This window comes from Manis pentadactyla, chromosome 3 (genome assembly GCF_030020395.1).
Source record: "Manis pentadactyla isolate mManPen7 chromosome 3, mManPen7.hap1, whole genome shotgun sequence".
NCBI lineage: Eukaryota > Metazoa > Chordata > Mammalia > Pholidota > Manidae > Manis > Manis pentadactyla.
The window spans coordinates 88231531-88259514 of record NC_080021.1 but is presented as its reverse complement, the minus strand read 5'-3'; the positions used below and the strand labels follow the sequence as shown (position 1 = coordinate 88259514).

General features: G+C 37.3%; 1 protein-coding gene across 1 annotated transcript in view; it reads left to right on the top strand.

Annotated features, from left to right (window-relative positions):
* UBE2V2 (ubiquitin conjugating enzyme E2 V2) overlaps positions 1-27984 on the top strand; it is a 55178-nt gene that overhangs the window by 14831 nt on the left and 12363 nt on the right. Inside the window, exons 2-3 of the mRNA XM_036925485.2 lie at positions 19183-19331; positions 23456-23581. Coding sequence (XP_036781380.1) covers positions 19183-19331; positions 23456-23581 — 275 coding nt within the window. The remainder of the gene's footprint in view (positions 1-19182; positions 19332-23455; positions 23582-27984) is intronic.

Genomic DNA, 27984 nt, shown 5'->3' with positions numbered 1-27984 from the left:
CTTTAGGCAGGAAGGCCATTTTGACAATATTAATTCTTCCTAGCCAAGAGCATGGGATGAGTTTCCATTTGGTAGTGTCCTCTTTAATTTCTCTCAAGAGTGTCTTGTAGTTTTCAGGGATGTGTGCAAGTTTCTATATGGACATATGTTTTTCTTTTTTGGGGGGTTTATACCAAGAAGTGAAATTGCTGAGTCATATGGTAATTCTACATTCAATTATTTAAGGAACTGCCAGACTATTTTCCAGAGGGAGATTATTTTATTTTCCCACCAGCAGTGTATAAGAGTCCTGATTTCTTCAGGTCATCACAAACATTTACTGCCTGACTTTCTGATTCTAGCCATCCACTTGGTTGTGACATGGTATCTCATTGTGGTTTTGGTTTGCATTTCCCTGATGACTGATCATGTTGAGCATCTTTTCACGTGTATACTGGCCATCTGTATATCTTCTTTGGAGAAATGTCTTTTTCCATTTTTTACTTTTTTTTTTTAATTGTTGAGTTGTCTTTATATATTCTAGATATGTCTTTTATCAGATATATGGTTTATAAGTATTTTCTCCCATTCTGTAGGTGGTTTTTTCACTTGATGGTGTCCTTTGAAACCCAAAAGTTTAAAATTTTGATAAAGTCAGTTTATCCGTTTGTTTCTACTTTATTAGTATGTAAAGTCTGGCTTTGGTATGTACTTCATCATTTAGCTGGGTTTTGTTTTAAGAACAATGCTGGTGTAACGTAAGTTCCTATTAGTAATCTGGATACGGTATTTTACATGACTACCTTATGACAGGAATTGGAGTCTAAGTGCTGCCTTGACAAGGTGTGAGGTTTAATCTTGCATTAAAAAAAAGTTATATAGCCAGACAGCAGGCATACTCCAAACAGCTTATACTTTATAAGTATGGTAATTATGCCATAGATCTTTCAGTGTAGTAATGGGCATGTTATTGAAAAATACAAACAGTGCATTATAACTTGGTGTACTGTTTGTTATTTATGCTGGTGTCACCTGCTACCTAAATTATCAGTTGTGATTTAATGACTAGTATTGATATAAGTGGTTATTTCCTGAGAGGAAATGTTTATGTTATGGAAAAGTTTTTAATTTTTTGAAGTGTTTACCTTACAAGCAGTGTTTTGGAGAGATGTTTACTTATTTTGTTTAATATGGTTTTCTGACTGTGCAAGCTAACTGTAGCTTCCTGAACTCATAGGAGAGCAGTTACACTCATTTAAATGCTTTATGTTAGAAGATAACTCTGCCATTCTTAATGTTTCAAAATTAAGAAACATTACCAGAAATTCATACTAGGGAGGAACCATAGTATATTGTCTAACCTTCATCTACTCACTAGGTATTCTACGGAAGTGTTCCTTTGTAGTTCTGAAATAGACATTGTTAACTGCTTTCCTGGAGAATATTAAGTAACTTCTGTATTTTTCCCTTGGTTTGCCTATCTCATTGAGGTATCTGTAGTGTATAGGAGCAAAATCTGCAATGACTTAACTGCACTGTATTTGAATATATCTTCTTACATGGTTGTCTTGACCACCACCAAGGCTAAAAGACATTGGGGAAAGGATTCTCTTTGTGTTCAGAATCAGCAACACCTGCTATAGGGCTGATAAATAAATATTGAGAAAGATTGAAAGTAAGCATCTGTCATAAACTCATCAAATGTTTTGAGTTCCTCCTGTCATCATTTTCTTATGCAATGGTTTTCATATAAGTGATAAATAATGAGACAGTAATTGGCTCAAGTAAAATCTAGCTTTTCCCTTTTTGTATATTATAATGTTTCACTCACAATTTTGTTTTTAGTTTTTCTGAAGTTAAAGTGTACTAAAAGAATGTTATGTACAAATGCATTAATTAAACACACTAATCTGTTACTTTCTCCGTATTTAGCTGAGTTTACTATATAGCACATAGACTTCTGAATGAATTACTCATACAACAACAGAATTTGTTGAAAGTGGCTGAGGCAAAGTGATTTTTGGCTGTAACCTAAAGAGTACCAGTAGCATAATTCATATTCTCCTGTATATAATATATTCCCCTATACCAGAGGATTGAGGTACTTGGTGAATCCTCTAATCCAGAAGTTTTTCCACTATGTTTGAAGATATAGTACAGATGCTTTAGATGTACATTTGAATTTTTTTATTTCATATTTATTTTTATCTACCATGTTTCACCAATTCTAAGGTACATCGTAATATCTGAAATGGGTATGTGTTGTATAGTTTAAGTGGTAATACTTTTTAGTTTCTGAAGATAATGGCCCATCATATAGTTGATGCTATCTTAGATTTGATGAAAGACAGTATTTACAAATCTATTAATAAGCACTCAGGTGAATATATACTGGTTTAAAAATATTGGGTTCTACAACATGTTACCATATTTATTGACTGAATATTAAGTATTTGTTATAAATTAAATGCATTCTGTTGAAATAATTTTTAGTCTCATGCAGTTTTTTGAAATATTTTATCATTAATACACATTAATATAATCATATACTTAAAAATGACTTTGTGTAATGTTTTAAATATGTGAGAGAGTTTATCTGCATGTATGCAAATTGGCCTCTGTGTTTTTGCACTGCTTAACATTTTTGTCCAGATTAATTTTCCACCCACCTGTCTTCCTGTTCATTTGTCTCTTGCTGGGTAACAACTTCAAAACTTAGTGGCTTCAGTGATTTATTCCTTCTTATGATTTGGGGTTGACTGCGTGGTTCTGCTGGTCTCATGCCTGATGAAGAGCTGGACCCATTGCTCAGGCACCTTGGTTCTATTCTGCATGGCCACTCTAGGTGGCCCATTTAGACTTTCCCACATCCTGGTGGTGTCAGGGTGGCAGACTTCTTATGTGATGGTTGGCTCCAAGAGAACTGAATAGAAGCTATTAGGACTCTTAAAAGGCTAGTTCCAGAGCCACACCAGCTGTGTTTTTTTCTTGAGGGCCAATTTCTCAGAGTGGAATTTTAAGTCACAGTAAATACATATTTAAAACTTATCATTAATATTTTGTCAGATTGCCTCTTCAGCAAGATGTAATTGATTCCATTGATGTATACTGATATATAAACTTAATTTTTCCACAGTTCTGTCAGCATTGTGTGAAGCATGTTTTTAATTTTGTTTTCTGTGTATGTATATAACCTCTTAATTCTTTTAGTTTGCATGTTTTTATTGTCTTGTTGGATTGTAAGTTGTGTTTATATCTGTTACTTAGCAAATACATATTATCCATTTACTACTTGTTATTTATATATGTCTGTCCAGTTACTGCTTGTTCAGTGGCACTGGTTATTGATACTATAGGGTTTTAATAATTTAAAAATTAACTGGAACATTTATATTTATTATTTTTCCTCCTTTGCTTTTTTTTTTTTAACTTCTTAAATTAGGGTCAGGTCTCATCTGAGAAAGTCCTCCAAATGAAGGAAGGTAAAATGGGGAGAAAAATTAGACCACCTTTTAGTGGGAGGGATAGCAAAGAATTTCTGGCCATCTGTAATCTCCCACAGGATACAATAATTCTTGACTGTTTTGATTGAGTTTATACAAGAATCATTAATTCTTAGGAAGTAATATAAATTGAGTAATACTGAAACTGCATTTAGTCTTTGATTCTAAGGATGTTTTAGGCATATAAAGGCTGCTTTTTAAAAATTAACCTGTGATACCTTGCTTTCATGGGTTCAGGAATCCTAGATTTGGATGGAGCTTTAAAAATAATGTGGTTCAGCTCTGGCATGCTCTTGGCTTTAGCACCATCTTTTTAGAAACCTCCACACCATGAGAACCAAGTAGAGGATGAAGTGAACACGTGAGCTGAAAGGAAAAAGAAGAAAGATGAGGCCCAGGTCCAAGTAAACCCATAGCTTATGCACAATGGAAGCCACAGGACCAGAAATAAAGTCAGAGGCTAGGGATGATGGTACAGATTGCTGGACTGAATGCCTTACTGTCTGGAACTTGTCTCAGTGGATCTAGAACATTGATCACCATCTGATTGTTGTGACGACCTTTGAGAGAGAGACCCTTGTTGCTCATACTGAAACAGTCCCTTTAGCTTCTTTGCTCTGGTCTAGTTCTGTTCCCCATTGTGACTGAATGTAACACATGTGCAGTAAGTAATCTCTTCTGCTAGTTTAGCTGAATGAAAAAAAAAAAAACGTGGTTCAGCAAGGCTTCTGAACTAGTGGATAGAGACGGGGCAGACACAGGGTGCTAGGATTTCTTTGTGTTTCCTCTTTCTCCCCCATCCAGTGGATCCGCTGAGGTGTGTTGGGGTGGACAACAGGTTGTACATCAGTGATATAATTTGGTTTCCATCGAAGTATATAAAGTGTAAAAAAAAAAACATCACTCCTCAGAATCCTGTGGCTGGTTTGGTGATAGAGCAAAACTACTATTCTGTGAAAATACTATGTTGCCTCTCATCTCAGCATTTGCTACACTTCAGCGGCTTCTTGTGCCTAGCTCCTCTGTACACTGTAGGCTCCATGAGGGCTGGGATTGTGACTGTCAGTGTTGGATGCCAGGGCCTAGCACAGTTGGTAGCTCATAGTTGATAACTTACTTTGGTTAACTGGAAATAAATCACAGAGTTACAGGAAAATGAAACAGTTTTCTTAGTTGATATATTCTTTCATCACAACAGTGATAGGTCCTGTGCTCCCCCTCTTCCCTCCTGATCGATGAACTTTATGCTTAAGACCCCTCCCTGGATCCTTACTGCAGCAGATGAAGTCTGAATTCCAAGTGCAGCCTGCTTCCTGTGTTGAGCCCTCCCTGCAGGCAATTTCTGGCTCTCTGCTCATTCATACTCAACTACTACCCCTAAATTGCCTACCATTCTCTCTCTTTTTCTCCTTTTTTTGGAGAAATTTGCTTTTCACATGTAGGCATTTAATCTGACTAGATTTCTTTTTAACATACATTTTGAGGTAGGGATGCAATTTTATTTTCCATCCTTATTCCTGCTTTCCTGCCTTAGTGAACATTCTTATTCTTGCCTTCCCTTTTCAAAGGGAAGAGTCAAACACCAGAAAAAAATGCATGAATATATGTGTACCTACCCCTAGATCTTCCTAATTTTAACATTATTCTTTAGGTAGTGTTTTGAAGAAAAAAAAACAAAACATTGTGAGTACCCTTACAAGTACTTAGGCCCCTTCCTCTTTGTCCTCCTCTTTGCCCTCTCCTCCGCTCCAGTTCTAAAGATCCTAGCTTAGAGATATGTGGGGTAACCAACTCATTCCATCCTTACATAAATGTTTTTCAGTTTTTGCTGTACTTTTGAATTACCTGGAGAACTTTAAAAAGTCCTGATGCCTAGGACATAAGGAACTTCTGCTCACAAAAAAGATAAAAAAAAGAAAGTGATCACTCTCCTAATATTGAAGTACAAAAGATAATTTTTTTGGAGGTGATATTTCACAAATACCTTTATACATTTGCTACATTTGTATGTACTCGTGAACAGTATATTTTGTATATATTCATAAAGGGCTGACTTATATGGCCTTTTTTGGATTTAATTTATTTTCTTTTAATTATAATATCTGCATAAGAAAATTCACCATCTTAACTGTGTTTAACGGTACAGTTCAGTGATGTTAAGTATAGTCACATTGTTGTGCAGCCAATCTCCAGAACTTTTTAAACTTGTAAAGCTAAAACTATATGCTCATTGAACAATTTTAGCATTGATTGATACTTGCAGCTCTAATGCTTTCATTTTAATTCCAACAGTATTCTGTCATTGATTGTACCATGTTATGCTTGGGTCATTTCTGAATTTTCACTATGAGAATTGATTCTTAGTGAGCATTCTTGTTCCTGCCTTCCTGTGAGCACCTGCATGAGTTTCTCTAGCCCTGTGCCCGGACCTCCATAAATGTTACCAGTTTCCTCAGCAAAGTAGTTGTACCAGTTTATCCTAACCGCAGCAGTGATTAAGCTTTCATTCTCTATGTCTTCTTCAAACTAGGTATTGTCAGACTTAGTGTTTGTCAGTCTGGTGGGTAGTGATTACGGTTTTACTTGTGTTTCCCTGATTACTGTAGAGGTTATTAACATCTTTTCATATGTTGTTCATTACTATTTCCTCTTCTGTGAATTTCCTTATTCATAATTGTCTTTTTCTTGTTGATTCATAGGATGAATTCTTTCTATATTTTTGATGCTAACATTTTGCCTGTTACATTACTCATATCTTTTTTCAGTCTGTGTCTCATTTCTTTTATCTTTTGTTGAACTGTTTTATTTTAGTCAAGTTCATCAGCCTTGTACTTTTTGTTTGTTTTAAGAAATACTTTCTTATATCCTAAGGTCATAAGGCTATGTTAGATTTTTTAAAGTCTGTGTTTTGCTTTTCACATGTAGGCATTTAATCTGCCTCAATTTTTTTTTTAACATACATTGTGAGGTAGGGATGTAATTTTATTTTCCATATGGTAATATGTTATAAATTAACTAAACAGTCCATTTTTTTCCTGTTTTTTCTTTTAAATTAATTTCAGATTTACAGAAAAGTTAAACAGCCCAAAGAATTCCCTCATGCCTTCACCCCGTTCATCAGATGTTAATGTTTTTGCATGTGTTTGCACACACGCTCTCTTTCTCTGTCTCCACAGTTTTTCCTCCTGAATCACTTGAGAATAAGATTTAGACATATGCCTCTTCATTCCTAAATACTTCACTGTGTATTTACTGACAACCAGGGCATTCTCTTACATTACGCCAATATAATTAACAAAGTCAGGAAATTAATGCTGATAGCGGAACTTTTATTTATTGGCCCTCTTCACATTCTGCTAATTTTCCTACTAATGTCCTTTAGAACAAAAATTTTTTTTCCTGGTACATGATCTGAGATTGCATTTGATTGTTATGTCTTTCTTCAATCTGGATTCCTGCTGACTTTCAATGCTGCCTTTATTATATGTGCTGTTTTTAGTCTTGCATCTATCAGTTTTGGGCCTTTTTTTTTGGTCATTTCCTGTACTAATTTCACATAATTTCTTTGGCCAATGAGGAGGTCTTAATATTTAGGGACAGTATCTCCTCTTTAAAAATTTTTTCCAAACTCTTGCCCCTTAGGATTCCCTAAGAATATTAGGACTTTTTGTCAAGTTCTAGGAACAATGCTTTTGGAATTTCAGTTCAATTGAAAGAATCTGTAGATTAATTTGAGGAGAATTTACATGTGTGCAATAAGTTTCTCATGTAAGTAGATTGCTCTATTCAGTTTTTCTCTGTTTTGTAATTTTCTTTACTGTCATCTAACATGTTTTCACCCATTCTTCACCTGGGTGATTCCTATTCTTTATGGTGCACCTGGAGTGTTTTCTCTTTAAGGAGACATGCCCTGTTCCTCCTCCTGGGGTTGTCCTTCAGAGTGCTCCCAGAGAACTTCTCACACTGTATTGTACTATCTCTAATCATCCTGCTCTCATAGATTGTAAACTTGTTGAGGGCAGAGGTTTTAGTCCTCTTTGTGTCAGGTGCCTAGCACGGAAACTGCACCTAATAATAGTCACGTGGTTACTGAGTGAGGGAGTGAATGAGCGTGATGGTGAATGATGGCAGAAGAGGGGTCCTGATTCCTTGCTGTCTAATGTGTGCTTCTCTGCATGGCTTTTCATGATTTTTTTTTTTCCCATCAAGGAAGATAAGAGTGTTAAAATGAAACAAAACAAATATTTGAGTCTTAGGTTTCTGAAAAATCAGAAAATACTGCACATAGAGTCTTTATAAGTACGTTTATTAGTATCATTTTAAGCACTGCAAAAGTCAGAAGGTAAGTTCCCTATTTCTCAGACTTAAATTTTTAAGTGTCTTTATAGTGGTTTTGTTTATATAGCAAGTTACCACAGGACTGTTTTTTGAAAAATGTGTATTTTAAGTTTTGCACATTCTGTAGTCTCCCTTTTTTTTTCTTTTAATTTTCTAGATTTTGAGATACAGTATGCAGTAAGAGAGTGTTGCCAGAACTTCTCAGTCATAATATAAGTTGGTCACGGGGATGTTGGTGCATCATGGAGGATAGAGCCAGGATTCTATAACATCTTCCTATGTTGACAGACAGTAACTGCACTAGTGGGTGGGGGGTGAGGATTTAATAATATGGGTAACTGTTGAACCCCTGTGTTGTATACTTGAAACCAATATAAGATTGTATATCAATAATACTTAAATAAAAAAAATAAAGTGTTGCACCCATGTTGGGAAATTTAAATTTTAGTTTGACTCACCTACTAGCTTGCCATGATCTTGAATGAGAATGGTTAGTAAAAATGGGCATACCTGCCCATAAAATTTTTTCCTTTATTCAGATAGGTGGCTGTATGATACTTTGAAAAATATAAAATGATGTGTTTCCTTGTTTAGGAGAAATTTGCTTTGAGCACACCCAGTATGTGATATATTGAAAGGCTCTTTTTAAAAGTTCAGAAGAGTATTTATTTTGTCAGAGTTGCTCCCACAGTTGGTCAAGATGTGTTTCTTATCCCCATCAGATTCACAGGAACTGGGGACTGTTTAGCAGGAGCTTGGCAAGTGAGTGCCACCCAGTACTAGTTGGTTCCAGGTGGAGGCAGTGGAGAGTAATGGCCAAGAGCTTGGGCTTTGAAGCCCTAGTGTCAACCCTGACTCCCCCACTCGCTCTCCATGTTGTTGGATGCACCTTATGAAATTATTACTTCTGTTGGTTAAAAAGATGCCTGAATATTCGCAGTTTCATTCATAAGGTTCACCCCTATGTGAAATGGTGATTTTAATAACTTATAAGGTGGGATTTAATGAAATATTTTTGACTGTAAGGCTTTTAGCAAGTATCTGTCACATAGGAAGTACTTAGTAAATAAAAGTTATTATTTTTAATTAAGTCACTAGTTGGGGGCTTACAGGGAACTCAAAACTTGCAGGGATCAGAGAACTAAAATTACTCGTGGGACTTCTCATGAGTTTCATCTTAATTTGCCCCCTCAGGTTTGTTGAAACCCATGTGCCTTAGAGAACTCTGCCAGGTGTAGGTATTGAGGAGGACCCGCTAAAATAGGGTTGGAAAGCAAAGGAGACAGGAAACCTTAATTCCAATCCTACAGGTATTTTCCTGTAGTGTTTGAGTAAACGACAATTCACATGGCCAAGACAGAGTGAAGAAATATGCGGTGAAGTCTCCCTACCCTGTCCCCCAGCAAGACTGATATTCACTGGGGCATTTAAAAATGGTATTTATTATGTTTGACATAGAAATGTGTTTGTAAATGGGGAAGAAAGGAAGTTACAAAATTAGGAGTCATGACCTCATTTTGGGAAAAGCACAGAAACCCTTTTTCTTTTACATATGGAAAATAGTCTGAAAAGAAATACACCAAAATGTCAACAATTATTTCTGATTTTTTGGGTTTTGTATATCCCAGACTTGAATCAGCTGGAACTGGAGTCCTCTCTGCCATCTTCAAAACTATACTACATATCTTTTTTTTGTTTCAGTGTTATTCCAGAACTTCTCTTAATTAATTATTTATTAATTTAAAAAAATTTGGTATAATTAATGTACAATTACACGAGCGACATTATGGTTGCTAGACTCCCCACTTCATTAAATCTCCACCATGTACCTCATTACAGTCACTGTCCATCAGTGTAGTAAGATGCTGTAGAATCACTACCTGTCTTCTCTGTGTTGTACAGCCCTCCATGCCCCCCACCCCCTACATTATATCTGCTAATTGTAATGCCTCTTTTCCCACCTTGTCCCTTCCTTCCCACCCATCCTACCCAGTCCCTTTCCCTTTGGTAACTGTTAGTCCATTCTTGGGTTCTGTGTTTCTGCTGCTGTTTTGTTCCTTCAGTTTTTTTCTTTGTTCTTATACTCCACATATGACTGAAATCATTTGATACTTGTCATTTTTCCACCTGGCTTATTTCACTGAGCATAATACCCTCTAGCTCCATCCATGTTGTTGCAAATGCTAGGATTTGTTTTCTCATGGCTGAATAATATTCCATTGTGTATATGTACCACTTCTTCTTTATCCATTCATCTACTGATGGACACTTAGGTTGCTTCCATTTCTTGGCTATTGTAAATGGTACTGTGATAAACATAGGGGTGCATCTGTCTTTTTCAAACTAGGTTGCTGCATTCTTAGGGTAAATTCCTAGAAGTGGAATTCCTGGGTCAAATGGTATGTCTATTTTGAGCTTTTTGTGGAACCTCCATACTGTTTTCCACAATGGTTGAACTAATTTACATTCCCACAAGCAGTGTAGGAGGGTTCCCCTTTCTCCACAACCTTGCCAACATTTGTTGTTGTTTGTCTTTTTAATGGTGGCTATCCTTACTGGTGTGAGGTGATATCTCATTGTGGTTTTAATTTGCATTTCTCTGATGACTAGCGATGTGGAGCATATTTTCATGTGTCTGTTGGCCATGTGAATTTCTTCTTTGGAGAACTCTCTGTTCAGCTCCTCTGCCCATTTTGTAATTGGATTATTTGCTTTTTGTTTGTTAAGGTGTGTGAACTCTTTATATATTTTGGATGTCAACCCTTTATTGGATATGTCATTTATGAATATATTTTCCCATACTGTAGGATGTCTTTTTGTTCTATTGATGATGTCCTTTGCTATACAGAAGCTTTTCAGCTTGATGTAGTCCCACTTGTTCATTTTTGCTTTTGTTTCCCTTGCCCGGGGGGATATGTTCATGAAGAAGTCTCTCATGTTTATGTCCAAGAGATTTTTGCCTATGTTTTTTTCTAAGAGTTTTATGGTTTCGTGACTGACATTCAGGTCTTTGATCCATTTCTAATTTACTTTTGTATATGGGGTTAGGCAATGATCCAGTTTCATTCTCTTGCATGTAGCTGTCCAGTTTTGCCAACACCAGCTGTTGAAGAGGCTGTCATTTCCCCATTGTATATCCATGGCTTGTTTATCATATATTAATTGACTGTGTATGTTTGGGTTAATATCTGGACTCTCTATTCTGTTCCACTGGTCCGTGGGTCTGTTCTTGTGCCAGTACCAAATTGTCTTGATTACTGTGGCTTTGTAGTAGAGCTTGAAGTTGGAAAGTGAGACCTCCCCACTTTATTCTTCCTTCTCAGTATTGCTTTGACTATCTGGGGTCTTTTGTGGTTCCATATGAATTTTAGAAATATTTGTTCCAGTTCATTGAAGAACGCTGTTGGTATTTTGATAGGGCTTGCATTGAATCTGTAGATTGCTTTAGGCAGGATGGCCATTTTGACAATATTAATTCTTTCTAGCCTAGAGCATGGGATGAGTTTCCATTTTTTAGTGTTCTCTTTAATTTCTCTTAAGAGTGTCTTGTAGTTTTCAGGGTATAAGTCTTTCACTTCCTTGGTTAGGTTTATTCCTAGGTACTTTATTCTTTTTGATGCAATTGTGAATGGAATTGTTTTCCTGATTTCTCTTTCTGCTAGTTCATCATTAGTGTATAGGAATGCAACAGATTTCTGTGTATTAATTTTGTATCCTGCCACTTTGCTGAATTCAGATATTAGTTATAGTAGTTTTGGAGTGGAGTCTTTAGGGTGTTTTAAGTACAATATCATGTCATCTGCAAACAGTGACAGTTTGACTTCTTTTTTTACCAATCTGGATGCCTTTTATTTCTTTGTTTTGTCTGATTGCCATGCCTTGGGCCTCCAGTACCATGTTGAATAACAGTGAGGAGAGTGGGCATCCCTGTCTTGTTCCCTATCTTAGGTGAAAAGCTTTCAGCTTCTCGCTGTTAAATATGATGTTGGCTGTGGGTTTGTCATATATGGCCTTTATTATGTCGAGGCCACTTGCCCTCTATTCCCATTTTGTTAAGAGTCTTATCATGAATGGATATTGAATTTTGTCGAATGCTTTTTCAGCATCTATGGGGATGACAATGTGGTTTTTGTCCTTCTTTTTGTTGATGTGGTGGATGATGTTGATGGATTTTCGAATGTTGTACCATCCTTGCATCCCTGAGATGAATCCCACTTGGTCATGGTGTATGATCCTTTTGATATATTTTTGAGTTCAGTTTTCTAATATTTTGTTGAATATTTTTGCATCTATGTTCATCAGGAATATGGGTCTGTAATTTTCTTTTTTGGTAGGTCCTTGCCTGGTTTTGGTATTAGAGTGATGCTGGCTTCATAGAATGAGTTTGGAAGTATTCCCTCCTCTTCTATTTTTAGAAAAGTTTAAGGAGAATGGGTATTATGTCTACTCTACATGTCTGGTTAAATTCAGTGGTGAATCCATCTGGCCCGGGAGTTTTGTTCTTGGGTAGTTTTTTGATTACCTATTCAATTTCGTTGCTGGTAATTGGTCTGTTTAGATTTTCTGTTTCTTCCTTGGTCAGTCTTGGAAGGTTCTATTTTTCTAAGAAGTTGTCCATTTCTTTTAGGTTATCCAGCTAGCTGGAATATAGATTCTCATAGTATTCTCTAATAATTCTTTGTATTTCTGTGGGGTCCGTTGTGATTTTTCCTTTCTCATTTCTGATTCTGTTGATGTGTGTAGATTCCCTTTTTCTCTTAATTAGTCTGGCTAGGAGTTTGTCTATTTTGTTTATTTTCTCAAAGAACCAGCTCTTGGTTTCATTGATATTTTTCTATTGTTTTATTCTTCTCAATTTTATTTATTTCTTCTCTGATCTTTATCATGTCCCTCTGTCTGCTGACTTTGGGCCTCATGTGGTCTTCTTTTTCCAATTTCAATAATTGTGAATTTATACTATTCATTTGGGATTGTTCTTCCTTCTGTAAATAGGCCTGGATTGCTATATACTTTCCTCTGAGAACTGCCTTCCCTGTGTCCCACAGAAGTTGGGGCTTTGTGCTGTTGTTTGTGTCTATATATTGCTTGATCTCTGTTTTAATTTAGGAGCATGTTGTTAAGTCTCTGTGTGTTTGTGAGCCTTTTTGTTTTCTTTGTACAATTTATTTCTAGTTTTATACCTTTGTGATCTGAGAAGTTGGTTGGTAGAATTTTAGTCTTTTTGAATTTACTGAGGTTCTTTTTGTGGCCTAGTATGTGGTCTTTTCTGGAAAGTGTTCCATGTGCACTTGAGAAGAATGTGTATCCCGCTGCTTTTTGGTGTAGAGTTCTGTAGATGTCCGTTAGGTCCATCTGTTCTAGTGTGTTGTTCAGTGTCTCTGTGCCTTACTTATTTTCTGTCTGGTGGGTCTTTCCTTTGGAGTGAGTGGTGTTTTGACATATCTTAAATGAATGCACTGCATTCTCTTTCCTTCTTTAATTCTGTTAGTATTTGTTTCACATATGTTGGTGCTCCTGTGTTGGGTGCATATATATTTATAATGGTTATATCCTCTTGTTAGACTGCCCCTTTTATCATTATGTAATGTCCTTCTTTATCTTTTGTTACTTTCTTTGTCTGTTAGAAGTACTGCATCTCCTTCTTTTTTTCTCCCCATTGTTTGCATGAAATATCTTTTTCCATCCCTTCACTTTTAGTCTGTGTATGTCTTTGGGTTTCAGGTGAGTCTTGTGTAAGCAGCATATAGGTGGATTTTGCTTTTTTATCCATTCTTTTACTCTGTGTCTTTGGTTGGTGCATTTATCCATTTACATTTAGGGTGATTATTGATTGATATGTACTTGTTACCATTGCACGCTTTCGATTCGTGGTTATGAAAGGTTCAAGGGTAGCTTCTTTAGTATCTAACCGTGTAACTTAACTCTCTTATTAAGCTATTATAAACACAGTCTGATGATTCTTTATTTCTCTCCCTTCTTATTCTTCCTCCTCCATTATTTATTTGTTAGGTGTTTTATTCTGTACTCTTTTGTGTTTCCTTTGACTGTTTTTGTGGATAGTTGATTTTATTTTTCACCTTTAGTTAGTATTTGGTTGGTCTGCTTTCTTTGCTGTGATTTTATTTTTCTCTGGTGACATCTATTTTGTCTTAGGAGTGCTTCCATCTAGGGCAATCCCTTTAAAATACCCTGTAGAGATGGTTTGTGGGAGGCAATTTCCCTCAACTTTTGCTTGTCTGGAAATGGTTTAATCCTTCCTTCTTATTGAAATGATGATCGTGCTGGATACAGTATTCTTGGTTCAAGGCACTTCTGTTTCACTTCATTAAATATATCATGCCATTGTCTTCTGGCCAGTAAGGTTTCTGTTGAGAAGTCTGATGATAGCCTGATGAATTTTCCTTTGTAGGTCATCTTTTTTCTCTCTCTGGCTGCCTCTAATACTCTGTCCTTGTCTTTGATCTTTGCCATTTTAATTATTATATGTCTTGGTGTTGTCCTCCTTGGGTCCCTTGTGTTGGGAGATCTGTGGGTTTCTGTGATCTGAGAGACTGGTTCCTTCCCTAGCTTGGGTATATTTTCAGCAATTATTTCTTCAAAGACACTTTCTATCCCTTTTTCTCTCACTTCCTCTTCTGGTACCCTTATAGTCCAAATATTGTTCTGCTTGGATTGGTCACACAGTTCTCTTCATGTTCTTACATTCCTAGAGATCCTTTTATCTCTCTTTGTCTCAGCTTCTCTTTATTCCTGTTCTCTGATTTCTATTCCATTAACAGTCTCTTGCATCTCGTCCAGTCTGCTCTTAAGCCTTTCTGTCAATTGTTTTATTTCTGTTATCTCCCTGTGGTCTTCATCCCTTAGCTCTTGCATATTTCTCTGCAGGTCCATCAGCATGGTTATGACTTTTATTTTGAATTCTTTTTCAGGAATATTTTTTATATCTATCTCACCAGGCCCTCTCTATGGGATTGTCTGAGTGATTTTTGACTGGACCAGATTCTTCTGCCTTTTCATGCCGATAGAAGTGGTCACAGGCAGGTAGCACGTTTGTCAGCTGGGAGAACAAAGTCCCTTCCCACTTGTTGGTCACCTTACTCTTCTCTGCTGCCTGTGCAAGTTACCCTCATACTGGGAGCAGCCTCTGGGTTAATCTCCTGAGCTGCCATGGGAAGGGCTGCCCTCAGGCTAGCCTAGAGCACTGTGGGGGTTCGCAACTGCTCTGGGTATGTTTTCCTGAGAGAACGGCGCCCCTTCGTGCCTTCCAGACCTTACTCTGTCTTCCACTGCCTGTGCCGGTTACTCACACACCAGGAGCAGACTCTGGTACAATCTCCTGAGCTGCTGTATGGGTGGGGCTGCCCTTAGGCTAGCCTTGAGTGCTGCGGAGGTGGGGGGGTCACAGCCATGCTGGGTGTGTTCTCCTGCGAGAATGGTACACCTTCATGCCTTCTGGACCTTGCTCCAGGTTCCGCTGCCTGTCCCGGTTAGCTGTGCCCTGGGAAGAGACTGTGTGGTTACTGTGGGCAGGGCTGCATTCCTCCTGCTCCACAGCTGTGGCAGGTCAGCCGGTTTGCTTGTAGTGCCAGCCAATGGTTGCAGCTGCTATGACCTTTTAAATGGTATCATTTAAAAGCGAATGGCAGGCTGCTTATAACTGTGAGGGGCTTTAGGGCTGGTTTACCACTCAGGGAGTTAGGGGACCCAAAGTTCCTCAAGACTCCCAGCCTGCTGGGCTGAGTGTGCTGGGACAATTTTGTTCAGCTGTTGAGCCCTTGTCCCTTTAAGACTTTAAAAAAGTACCCGCTTTTCTTTTGTCCTAGGGGAGCCGGCTGTGGGGACCTGCTCACAGTCTCCGTCTCGGACCCTACCCTTCCGTTTCTCTAATATCCAGCACACAATGCAATGTGTGTCTGCGCTCCTGGCGCAGATAACTAGGGCTGGTTATTTAGCAGCCTGTGCTTCCATTCCCTCCCCACTCCGACTCCTTTCCTTCCACCGGTGGGCTGGCGTTGGGGGCTGTGCTCAGTGCTCAGGTCCCGCTGGGTCACGGATTTGTATCTTACTCCCTTCGTCAGGTTCTGAGTTCTCGCAGATGTAGATGTAGCCTGGCTGTTGTACTGTATCCTCTGGTCTCTCTTTTAGGAATAGTTGTATTTGTTGTATTTTCAAAAATATATATGGTTTTGGTAGGAGATTTCTGCCGCCCTGCTCACGCCGCCATCTTGAGCCGGATCTCAACTTCTCTTAATTTAGATGGTTAGTTGAAAACTGCTATTAAATTTGCTTTGCAATTGTTTCTCATGTTTATGTAGGTAGACTGACACATTAATTAATATTCAAGGTCCTATTTATTATTTTTTTCCCTGTAACTTGAAAAAGGTGGAAACATTTATGAGTTAAAGGTTGGGAAAACTTTGTTACTAATAAATATAGGTTAGTAAGACTCATTCTAGTATTTATTTGACAATCTTTATGCCTTTATTTTGGGTATTGTTAATTAATACCCAAAATACAGGCAAGTGATTAGGAACTTGATATCCTTAAGATTAAAAACTGGAAGTATGTTTTCTAAGTTGTTTGTATTCAGAATTTTGTTTATGAATATTTTTGATCTTTTCTCTAATGAGTGGAGAGTCACTGTAATAGAGTAAAGAGGAGACTAGATTAGTGGGAAGCCTGGAGACTTGGGTTTTTGATTATAGCAGCCAGCTAGTAGTTAAGTGACTTTAGCGTTATTGCCTAACTTTTCCTGGTATAATTTTCTTTCCTCTAAAGTGTTAGCTTTTGAAAATAGATAATGTGTGAGTGGGCAGCAGAACTGTGAGGTTCTGGATCTAAAATTGGCAGAATTTTTAAAGAGCTTCAGTTAGAAAGGGGTTTGTATTTGGTTTACTTTTCTCTCTTGTAATGATACCAGAGTAAAGGTATTAAAATACTAAAAAGATTGAAAAACAGCATACACACAGACAGGAAAAAGACAAGCAGGGCTATAGAAAAGGGCTCACTCATAGATGGCCGAGATCCAAAGGGCAGCTGGTGTATGCACTGCAACTTCCGTGGAGCAACAGCCCCATCTTGTGGCTTTTTTCCTCTTTACACACATCAGTTATGGGGTAAAATAAGACCAGAGTGTTCCCTGAATCTGAAAATACAGCTCACTGTTTTTTTGTTTTTGAGTCTTATACTTCAAAAACAAAACGGTCGCAGCCGCTATGACCTTTTAAATGTTATCATTGCCAATAATTGATCCATTAATCTTAGAACTATTTTTCCAAAATGCTATATATAGAAATGGTGAAAAGTTTGGCTGTAACTAGGTTTCTCACTTTTATGACACTTATATAAAAAGAAACATTAATATTACATTGCTTCATAGTTTTGGGTACTCATAAAGGTCACTTGACTGACTTGTTTATAAAAAGAAGGCAACGAAATTCCACATAAGTTTTGAATTATTCTTGGGGAATGACTTCATAATGGTAAGGGTAATCAAGCTCATTTAAGGTATTTTTAAAAAGCAGTTCAGTAGCAGTGTATCGTGGAGACCATGACAACGCAGCTGCAGGAGCATAGCAGTTTTCCCAGTGTTATGTGAATAGGAACTGACAGCTTAGGGTACATTTGCAGGGGCCACCTTACAGGGCCGTACAAAGAGCTTGTGTTCTCACACAACTTGGAGGTGAACAGGACTTTGATGTAATTCTACTTACGTGGACACTAAAATGATCATAGTCAATACTGTGCTTAAAAGTCATTACCTTGTTTAATTTTCACAATGATTCTGTGAGGTAGGCACTGTTATCTCACTTTTATAGATGAGAGAAAACTGCTTGGGTCACATGTCAAGTGGGCAGCAGAACTGGGAGGTGGCCTTGGGCAGTCCAGTGTCACATTTGTGCTAGAATGTGCTGTCTGGGTGTGGAGCTAATGGTCATGAGTGACTTTTATCTAGAAGCTGGATTTGATATGGGATCTGCTGCTTACAGCCGTGGGACCTTGGGTAGGTCACATAACTTTTGCTCCAGTTTCTACAGCTGTAAAATGGGTTCTTTTAGTATTAAGTGTAATGAGTTATTTAAAATAGCACACAATGTTCACTGAACAAAAGGTTATTAATAGTCATTGTAAGAATGACTGACCTTGTTTTTGTGATTAATAGCAACCCTGTATTTCTGTGGCCCAAGATTTTCAAGCATTTGTTTTGAAGCATGGTAGATAAAGTGGCTAGGGCTTTTAAATTGCTGTCCTTAATGGTTTTAATTAGTAAGTGAAAGATGTTTTGGTTTCAGCAAAAGAGAGGAGTTACACAAAATGACAGTTTCTTTAAAAGAGATGTCAGTTCCTTCTGTCGTAATTGTGGGTGTTTCTGTGTACTCAGAGGAGAATGCACCAGAGCCAGAGAGGCTTCCAAGGGCCTTCACCCAGTCTTTTCAGTATTTGTGCAGTGGGTCTGGAGCATGTTTCCTGCTAGATGCTGTTGAGAATAACCGTGACCACAGGGTCCATCCTTTGGAGCGGCCAGGCCACGCATCCCAGGAAGGCGGTGGTAAATTGGAAAAATCATGGTTGGATTCCAGGGGTTGGAGAATGATGGCAAAGACCAGGTTCAGTGAGAATGAGGGAGTGGGAGCTTTGCAAAGCTAGGGGATTCCAGGCAGAGGGGAAGATTTTTGTGTTAAGATTTTAGAAATAAAGTAGGGAGTGATGAGGTCTAAAGGGGGAAGGTGATGTGAGAAGCATTAGCAGATTGTGTGGTGAAGGGCATGTCAGAAGAAACTGTTCTGCCCCTGAGGAAATTTGTTCAAGTATCTCTCCAGTGGTGACTAAGGGCCCTTGCTGACATGGGGTGGGGAGGGTGCATAGAACGAGGACAGAAAGGAGACTGGGGACTTTGGGGGGAGAGTGCTGCTTCAGAATTCTAGAAAATGGTACCTTTCAATGCATTTTTTAAGATGGAATATAGTTCTGTTCTTTCAAAATCATTGAGAATGTATATGTTAATAAAATTGAGCTTTTATGAGCTTTCTGGTCATACCCAATTGTTTGATGAAGTGGTTCTTAGCTAGGAACAGAAATCTCAATTTGGAAAATACTATTTCCTCATGATTGATTTATGTCAGTATAAAATAGATTAATTAGGAATTTATATACATGGTCTGTTGCTGTTAATGTTTAGTACAGTGCTTTCTTTAGCATTTTCATTTAGATTGAACATTTTCTGGGGCAGAATGTTTTTTAAAGGGAATTTTGTCTTTAGGAAATAATTTGTTAAGTTTAATTAGGAAAAAGCTGAATTTGAATATGTGTAGCTCTTAAAATTACAAACTTTTTACATTTACATTGACATTCTTTTTTGTAGGAGTTAAAGTTCCTCGTAATTTTCGCTTGTTGGAAGAACTTGAAGAAGGACAAAAAGGAGTAGGCGATGGTACTGTTAGCTGGGGCCTTGAAGATGATGAAGATATGACACTTACAAGGTGGACAGGCATGATTATTGGGCCACCAAGGGTCAGTGCTATATATTATATATATTTCTTCAATTAATATTTATTGTCACTTTAAACTAAGCATTTTATTTTGTAATATTGGTACTAAAATAAATTATAACTTCTAACTGAAATAATTCTTCCCTTTTTGTTTTCTGTATATTTATTGTTGGCTTCCCATGTGCAGAGTATAATGCTTGATGTTCTGGAGGATTGGGGGGGAAAGGTTGATATGGTCAACAACCAGCAGTTCAGTAGAGGAGAAAAAATAACTACAAATGACAGATTTGAAATATGGCAGAGAAAGTTCACTACGGGACTTTAGAATATGTTTCTTCTAGCTGGAATAATTGAGGAAGGCTGAACAGTGGAGGAAGTTGCCTTTGGAATGAGCCTTAAAGGACTGACTGGTAGGATTTCAGAAGGTGGTGATGGGGATGGAGAACATTCCAGATAGAGAGGAGAAAAGGTGAGGAAATGGAGGGGAGTATTTGGGAAGAGCAAACAGTATATTTTGACAAAATGTGTTACTAATCCACCATGTGTGTAATCAAGAGTTTCTAAATTGGTTTTTACTGAGTGCATGTTGCTGCTTGCCCATTGACATTTGACTTGCTATACAAATACTATAGGCCTGAGTTTCTTCATTAATACACAGAAAAGGCAATGATTCTTTCATATTTTCTAGTGTTGCTGGCAACAGGCCCACTGTTGTTTTTTTCTCAGGTCTTTCTCAAGTTTATAGTTTTACTCAAAATGTTTTTCAGATTGGAAGTTTTTTCCTACATTGCATTCCTACTCATAGGTCCTGTTTACTGCACTCCCTGCATTGAATCTTTGTAATATGTGTTCGGTAATGTTTTTGACTTGCTGGAAAGAACACAAATTTGAAGTTATTTTTTAGTTTTTGGTTTTGTATACTGTTTGCTACTTTGTGTTGAGAGCATTTCAACTGTTATTGCTATTGGGCAGAGTTTAGATTTCCTCTTGATTATTACAAAAGAAAAACGTATCAGGTAGTAGCAATGTTAACCTTAGATAATGGATTAATGTATGTTTTATATTTTCTGGGTTTCCTTTGAAAATTTCTGCACACTGTTGAATTAACAAACTCACTTTGATTTTCCCATCTGAGGAAGGAAATAAAATACTGATGGTTAGAATTCTTGATGTGTTTTATAACTTGGTATTTGTAATGAAAACCTTCATTTTCACTGCCTGAGAGCATTATTACCATGTTCTGTTTGGTTAAAAAAGTGCTTAAAACTTAGGAACATTTTTAATGAAGTTTGACGATTTTATAGTCTGAACTTGGTGGAATATAAATTTGAAATTTTTTAGCTTTGATTTTTCTCCAGCTACTAACTCCAGTGGACTTTAAACTTTAAGACTGTTCTTGAGCTTGTGTATGAGGTCCTCAGTGATGCTGTGGACTATCCCATAGCATAGTTCCAAAATGTAGAAGAGCACTTTCTGTTCAATCTCTCACCTGGTTGGGGTCACCAGAAGCTAGATGCCTTTCTGCTGACACTAAACTGCAGTTCCCATGTCTAGGCTGTGCCCAGTGTGGGGGAGGGTAGGCCGGTGTGCAAGGGACGCATGGACAAGAAGCTGCCCACTGCCACACTGGGCTTCTCTGCCAGGGGCCCTCTGCTTTCTGTGGTGGTAAGTCTCGGAGCTCTTTCTCACTTCTTTGGGTGCCAAGCAGAGGCAGGAGGAGAGTATGTGCAGAGGCACAGCACAGCCTTCTTCCCAACCAGACCTACGCCACTGTGACCTGCTCTGCATCACCATCTCCCCCGTCACCTCCCTCACTGAGCTGGGGGACTGGGTGAAGGTGAGTGATTATAACACCCATTCAGTTGCCTTTTCATAAAACCTGCTGGGGTTGGTGTCTTGCCTTTGTTTTCTATTTAGAAGGCATCAAATTTAGGGCAGTTTTGTACCCAGCCTTAGGTATCTTTATCTAACCAAGATAATAGGAAAATTTTTACTTTAACAAACTGTTACTTGTTTAATTGCTTTGCATTTTTTTACATGTTATTAAGATCTGGTCATCCCAGTATTTATCGGATTTGTATGATTGGCAGTTAGTTTTTCCATATATGTTCGTGTGTTAAGTTTTGTAAAGCCTTTTCAGCATTAGAGGTTTAGAGTTTTTTCCGTTTCCTTAGATGTAAAACGGAGGTACTATACCCATCTTTAGAAGTTTTGAGGATTAAATGAAGTAATAATCAGACAGTAGGGGGTACCTGACTATACAGTACATACTTAGTAAATACTAGTTCCTTTTACTATTCTCCCTTCTATTTTATTTTACTTTTATTAGATGACAGACTTGGCTATTAATTTAAAATTTAGAGGTGGTAAATTAATCCAGGGTCTCAAAGGTATCTTAAGATGATATTTATTCTAAGCATTGAATTAGATCAACAGGCTAGTTTAGAGCATTTTTTTTTAACTTTAAAAGAAATTTGAGGTATAATTTATATATAGTGAAATGCACAGATCTTACCATGAGTTTTGACAAATGTACCTTGTTGCCTGCACCCGTCAAGATAGAAAACAACGCTGTCACCATAGAAGGTTCCCTGTGCCCTCTCCTAGTCCCATCCCATCACTACTCCTCCACTCTAGAGACGTTTTGCCTGTTGTAGAACTTTGTATAAGTGGAATCATGCAATGTGTATATTTACTGGTCTGCTTTTGATTTGGCATAATGTCTCAGTGAGTGAGCTGTGTTTCTCCATGTAGTAAGTAGTGTGTTTCTTTTTATTACTGAGTAGTAGGTTACTGTATGGGTATACCATAATGAGATCATCAATTCTCCTCTGCATAGTATTTGGATTTTTCTGCCTTCTGGTTATTAGAGCTATTATCATTATTATTAATTTTTAATGCAGGTTTTGTAGAGAAGCTGATGTGTATCCAGATTAGAGAACAGACTAGGTGATTTCTTTTGAGATCTGAGTTTAGTCCTTATATATACCCAAAGTGCTAGGCATGTTATTAGTCTGTGTTTGCTATTAAACTTGGATGAGTTTTATACAGCTGTTTCTTTTTTAAAATATTGAAGATTTAATAATATATGTACAGGATTGTTGCATACATTTTAAATTACAGTAGTTTAATGTCTCTGATCTGACCCTCCACTTGGAAGTAGCTCTTATTTAAGGGAGAGGAAGCTGTGGACAGTTTGGGTAAGTGAAATCTATGGACGCTTAGCTACTTTTTCCCCCCAGGTTTATACAGGAACCAACAGGTATCCAATTTTTTGCTTTTATTTTTTACTTTCCTGTTTTAATTGTACACTAATAAATTAACCAACTAAACAAAAGCCATAAGGATAAAGAAGAATTAATCATAGGCATGAAAATGAACACATGAAAATAGGTAACAATCACCTAGAAGCATTAAGTCTGGTAGCTTTAAAATGGCTGTATAATATGGTAATGTTAAACTTTTCAATTAAGAAACCCTGTTTTAAAATGATGTGGAAACAGTTTGATGTTGTATCTGAATTCAGGTAGTGGAATTTAATGAGCCACAAAATTAATGAAGTAATAATGTAAATATAACTAATAAGAGATATGAAATAATTATGTTTTATTGCTGTAAGATGGTATAGTATGGTGTAGTCCCTTTTGCTAGAAGTTACTAATTGCTCTGTAAGTGGGGTAACCATATAATTTATTGTCCAACCAGACCCTTTTGAGAATGAAAAGAAGTTTTATTAAGAAGTAATAGTGGGATAGTAAGAATAAACAGAATTGTCCTGGACAGATGGGAACCTGTGTGTTTGATACAAGTCAAGTAGTACCTCCCAAACAATTGAAACTTTCTAGTAAAATCTGAACTTAAGTGGTTTGTTTTTTCTTTTTAATTTGTTCATAGGCCTTGTTTGTATCACAAAAAGCAAGTTCTGATCATCTTGATATTATGTTGTGTAATTATTTTAATTTTATAAAATCTCTACTTTTAAGTATGCTTGCTGCATTTTTTTCTAACCAGATAGGTTAAGTAAATTTGAATGTAGAAAAGTAAATTCTTGATAATGCACACAGTAATATGAAATATATTCACATTGTGCTTTTCCTCTTTATTAGCACTTGAATATTATTACTTTTTTTTTTTTTTGCCTTCCAGACAAATTATGAAAACAGAATATATAGCCTGAAAGTAGAATGTGGACCTAAATACCCAGAAGCTCCTCCATCAGTAAGATTTGTAACCAAAATTAATATGAATGGAATAAATAATTCCAGTGGAATGGTAAGTTAAAGTAGCTATTTCTGTTCTTATGTAACCTATAATATACAGTCAGTAGAAAGTCAAAAAAGAAAGATCTTTGTTTAGCTGAAAGTCTAAAGAAATTTGTCTCATGTGTTTTCTCTAATAAATCAACCTCCTTAAAAACTTGTTTGTATTGGCTCAGATAGATGAGTCAACTATTAGGATTTTATGTTGCTTCAGTTAATCATATTTCAGTTAAATTCATATATGGGGAAAAGATGATCATTATTTCCTCTTTGAGTGTTATTTTTCTTTAGGGTTAAGATATATTTGGTGAGATTAAAAGGATGAATGCTTGTGAAGAGGAGGCTTTTCTTTGAGGAACAAGTATATCTGTATTGGAATAGTTGTGGTGAACATTATTGTCTGTTTAAAGCAAGTAAACCAAAATGACATAGTTTACCTGAACCACATAAGGAAGTTAGTGGGAACAGCTGAATATTCAATTCAGTTTTCCAATATGAATTTCCAATATGTTAGGTTTATGTTAAGACTTTGAAGTCCAGCCTCTTGAGGTGCCATGTTGAAAGCATACTCATGTGCAAAATACATGTTAGGATACATGATAAGATAATAATACAACAGCATCCATCATAGGAAACAAAATGTTATCAATACTGTTAAAGTCATGTTTGCGCCTCCTCATCCCATCCCTATGTTCCCTTTCCCCAGCACAGGTAATTAACATCTTGAAAATTTTCTTATATTGTATAATTTCTCTTTATACTTTTACCCATTGTGTCACATATGTACACCTACCTTCCCTCCTTTTCTCTTTCCTTCCTATCACCTATTAAAAGCATAAGTCTATACCAGTACCTCGAATTCTGTTCCAGCACTACCGGGTATATTCCACATCTCATCCTGTCTGTATTTGTAATTCCCTCCTCCAATGTTAGAAACCTGGCTCCTATGATCTCCAACATATTTACTGAAATTTGTTCAATTGTCCCTATATGTAACCACACTTAGGGCAACAAGATGAGCCCTGGACACACAGTTAGCTCCCCATCTCCCAACCCCAGCCTGGTGCGCAGGCCCAAAGTTGGGCCTCAGAGAGCTGGTGCCTCTGTGCTTGGTGCCCTGGAGGAAAGCATGGCCCCGACAGGAAAGGTCACAAGAAGGCTCAGGGCTGGGTCTGCTGGGTCATTCCCCACCCTGCTTGGTGTGTGCCAACTCAGGGCTGGACCTGAGAGTCCTTCCTGTCAGTCCTGTTAATTAGTTCATTTTGCATGTAGTGTTCATTGTATTGATACATTAATGCTAAGATAAATCATCTTATTTTGTGGTTTCTGTTTTCCTATGTGTGTCTTGTTTCTTGACCATTTTTGCCTTTATGAGGAAAATATTTTTTGATAAATTTCTGTACCAGGAAGAAAAAAATTTTTTTTTCTGTACCAGGAGCAGCTGTTCTGAACTGCTGGTTTGTTTTCATGTTACAGACTCTGTAAATTAAGTAATTAATAGTGGGTTCAACATTGTCATGGCAACAAGGAAATTCAGAATTAAATTTCAAAGACACATCTAACAAGTTTATCTTATGGGCTTCTTTTCCATTTTTTGACATCTCAGTCTTTGTTGAGAACTTAACTTGAGTCAGGTCTTATTTTTCTGTTTGCATCGCCAACAAATGAATGTTGATCATCATTTCTTGGCTTATCTGATCCCTTATAACAACCTCTCTGATTCTGTTTTTTTACCCCCTCAAGTGTTTATGAAGCAAGCAGCCAGAGGATCTTTCTACAACACAAACTGTGTCATGTCACTTCAGTGCTTTACAGTCTGTTAGTGGTTTCTGCCACAGCGTGCATGCTTTCTGCCATGGTACATTAGAAGCTCACAGGGTGCATTCTGCCCTGCACACCTGCTTTTATTTAATACATTAAAAAAATTTATTTTGATATTGTTAATGTACAATTACTTGAACAACATTATGGTTACTTGACTCCCCCTATTATCAAGTCCCCCCCACATACCCCATTACAGTCACTGTCCATCAGCATACTAAGATGCTATAGAATCATTACTTGTCTTCTCTGTATATACTGCCTTTCCCGTGTTCCCCCCCGCTACATTATGTGTGCTAATCGTAGTGCCCTGTTTTCCCCTTTTCCCCTCCCTTCCCACCCATCTCCCCAGTCCCTTTCCCCTTGGTAACTGTTAGTCCATTCCTGGGTTCTGTGAGTCTGCTTCTGTTTTGTTCCTTCAGTTTTTTCTTTGTTCTTATACTCCACATATGAGTGAAATCATTTGATACTTGTCTTTCTCTGCCTGGCTTATTTCACTGAGCATAATACCCTCTAGCTCCATCTATGTTGTTGCAAATGGTAGGATTTGTTTTCTTCATATGGCTGAATAATATTCCATTGTGTATATGTACCACATCTTTTTTATCCATTCGTCTACTGATGGACAAGACACTTAGGTTGGTTCCATTTCTTGGCTGTTGTAAATAGTGTTGCGATAAACATTAGAGTGCATATGTCTTTTTCAAACTGGGCTCCTGCATTCTTTGGGTAAATTCCTAGGAGGGGAATTCCTGGGTCAAATGGTATTTCTATTTTTAGTTTTTTGAGGAAACTCCATACTGCTTTCCACAATGGTTGAACTAGTTTACATTCCCACCAGCAGTGTAGGAGGGTTCCCCTTTCTCCACATCCTTGCCAACATTTGTTGTTGTTTGTCTTTTGGATGTTGGCCATCCTAACTGGTGTGAGGTGATATCATTGTGGTTTTAATTTGCATTTCTCTGATGATTAGCCATGTGGAGCATCTTTTCATGTGCCTGTTGGCCATCTGAATTTCTTCTTTGGAGAAGTGTCTTTTCAGGTCCTCTGCCCATTTTTTAATTGGATTATTTGTTTTTCGTTTGTTGAGGTGCGTGAGCTCTTTATATATTTTGGATGTCAGTCCTTTATCGGATATGTCATTTATGAATATATTCTCCCATATTGTAGGATGTCTTTTTGTTTTACTGATGGTATCCTTTGCTGTGCAGAAGCTTTTTAGCTTGATATAGTCCCACTTGTTCATTTTTGGTTTCGTTTCCCTTGCCCGGGGAGATACGTTCATGAAGAAGTTGTTTATGTCCAAGATATTTTTGCCTATGTTTTTTTCTAAGAGTTTTATGGTTTCATGATTTACATTCAGGTCTTTGATCCATTTTGAGTTTACTTTTGTATATGGGGTTAGGCAATGATCCAGTTTCATTCTCTTATATGTAGCTGTCCAGTTTTGCCAACATAAGCTGTTGAAGAGGCTGTCATTTCCCCATTGTATATCCATGGCTCCTTTATCCTATATTAGTTGCCCATGTATGTTTGGGTTTATATCTGGGCTGTCTATTCTGTTCCACTGGTCTATGGGTCTGTTCTTGTGCCAGTACCAAATTGTGTTGATTACTGTGGCTTTGTAGTAGAGCTTGAAGTCAGGGAGCATAATTCCCCCCACTTTATTCTTCCTTCTCAGGATTGCTTTGGCTATTTGGGGCCTTTTGTCATTCCATATGAATTGTAGAACTATTTGCTCTAGTTCATTGAAGAATACTGTTAGTATTTTGATAGGGATTGCATTGAATCTGTAGATTGCTTTAGGGAAGATGACCATTTTGACAATATTAATTCTTCCTAGCCAAGAGCATGGGATGAATTTCCATTTATTAGTGTCCTCTTAAATTCTTTTAAGAGTGTCCTATAGTTTTCAGGGTATAGGTCTTGTTAGGTTTATTCCTAGGTATTTTATTCTTTTTGATGCAATTGTGAATGGAATTGTTGTCCTGATTTCTCTTTCTGCTAATTCATCATTAATGTATAGGAATGCAACAGATATCTGTGTATTAATTTTGTATCCTGCAACTTTGCTGAATTCAGATATTAGATATAGTAGTTTTAGAGTGGATTTTAGGGTTCTTTATGTACAACATCATGTCATCTGCAAACAGGGACAGTTCAACCTCTTCCTTGCCAATCTGGATGCCTTTTATTTCTTTGTGTTGTCTGACTGCTGTGGCTAGGACCTCCAGAACTATGTTGAGTAAAAGTGGAGAGAGTGGGCATCCTTGTCTTGTTCCCGATCTCAGAGGAACAGCTTTCAGCTTCTTGCTGTTAAGTATGATGTTGGTTGTGGGTTTGTCATATATGGCCTTTATTATGTTGAAGTTCTTGCCCTCTGTACCGATTTTGTTGAGAGTTTTTATCATGAATGAATGTTGAATTTTGTCGAATGCTTTTTCAGCATCTATGGAGATGATCATGTGATTTTTGTCCTTCTTTTTGTTGATGTGGTGGATGATGTTAATGGATTTTTGAATGTTGTACCATCCTTCCATCCCTGGAATAAATCCTACTTGATCATGGTGGGTGATCTTTTTGATGTATTTTTGA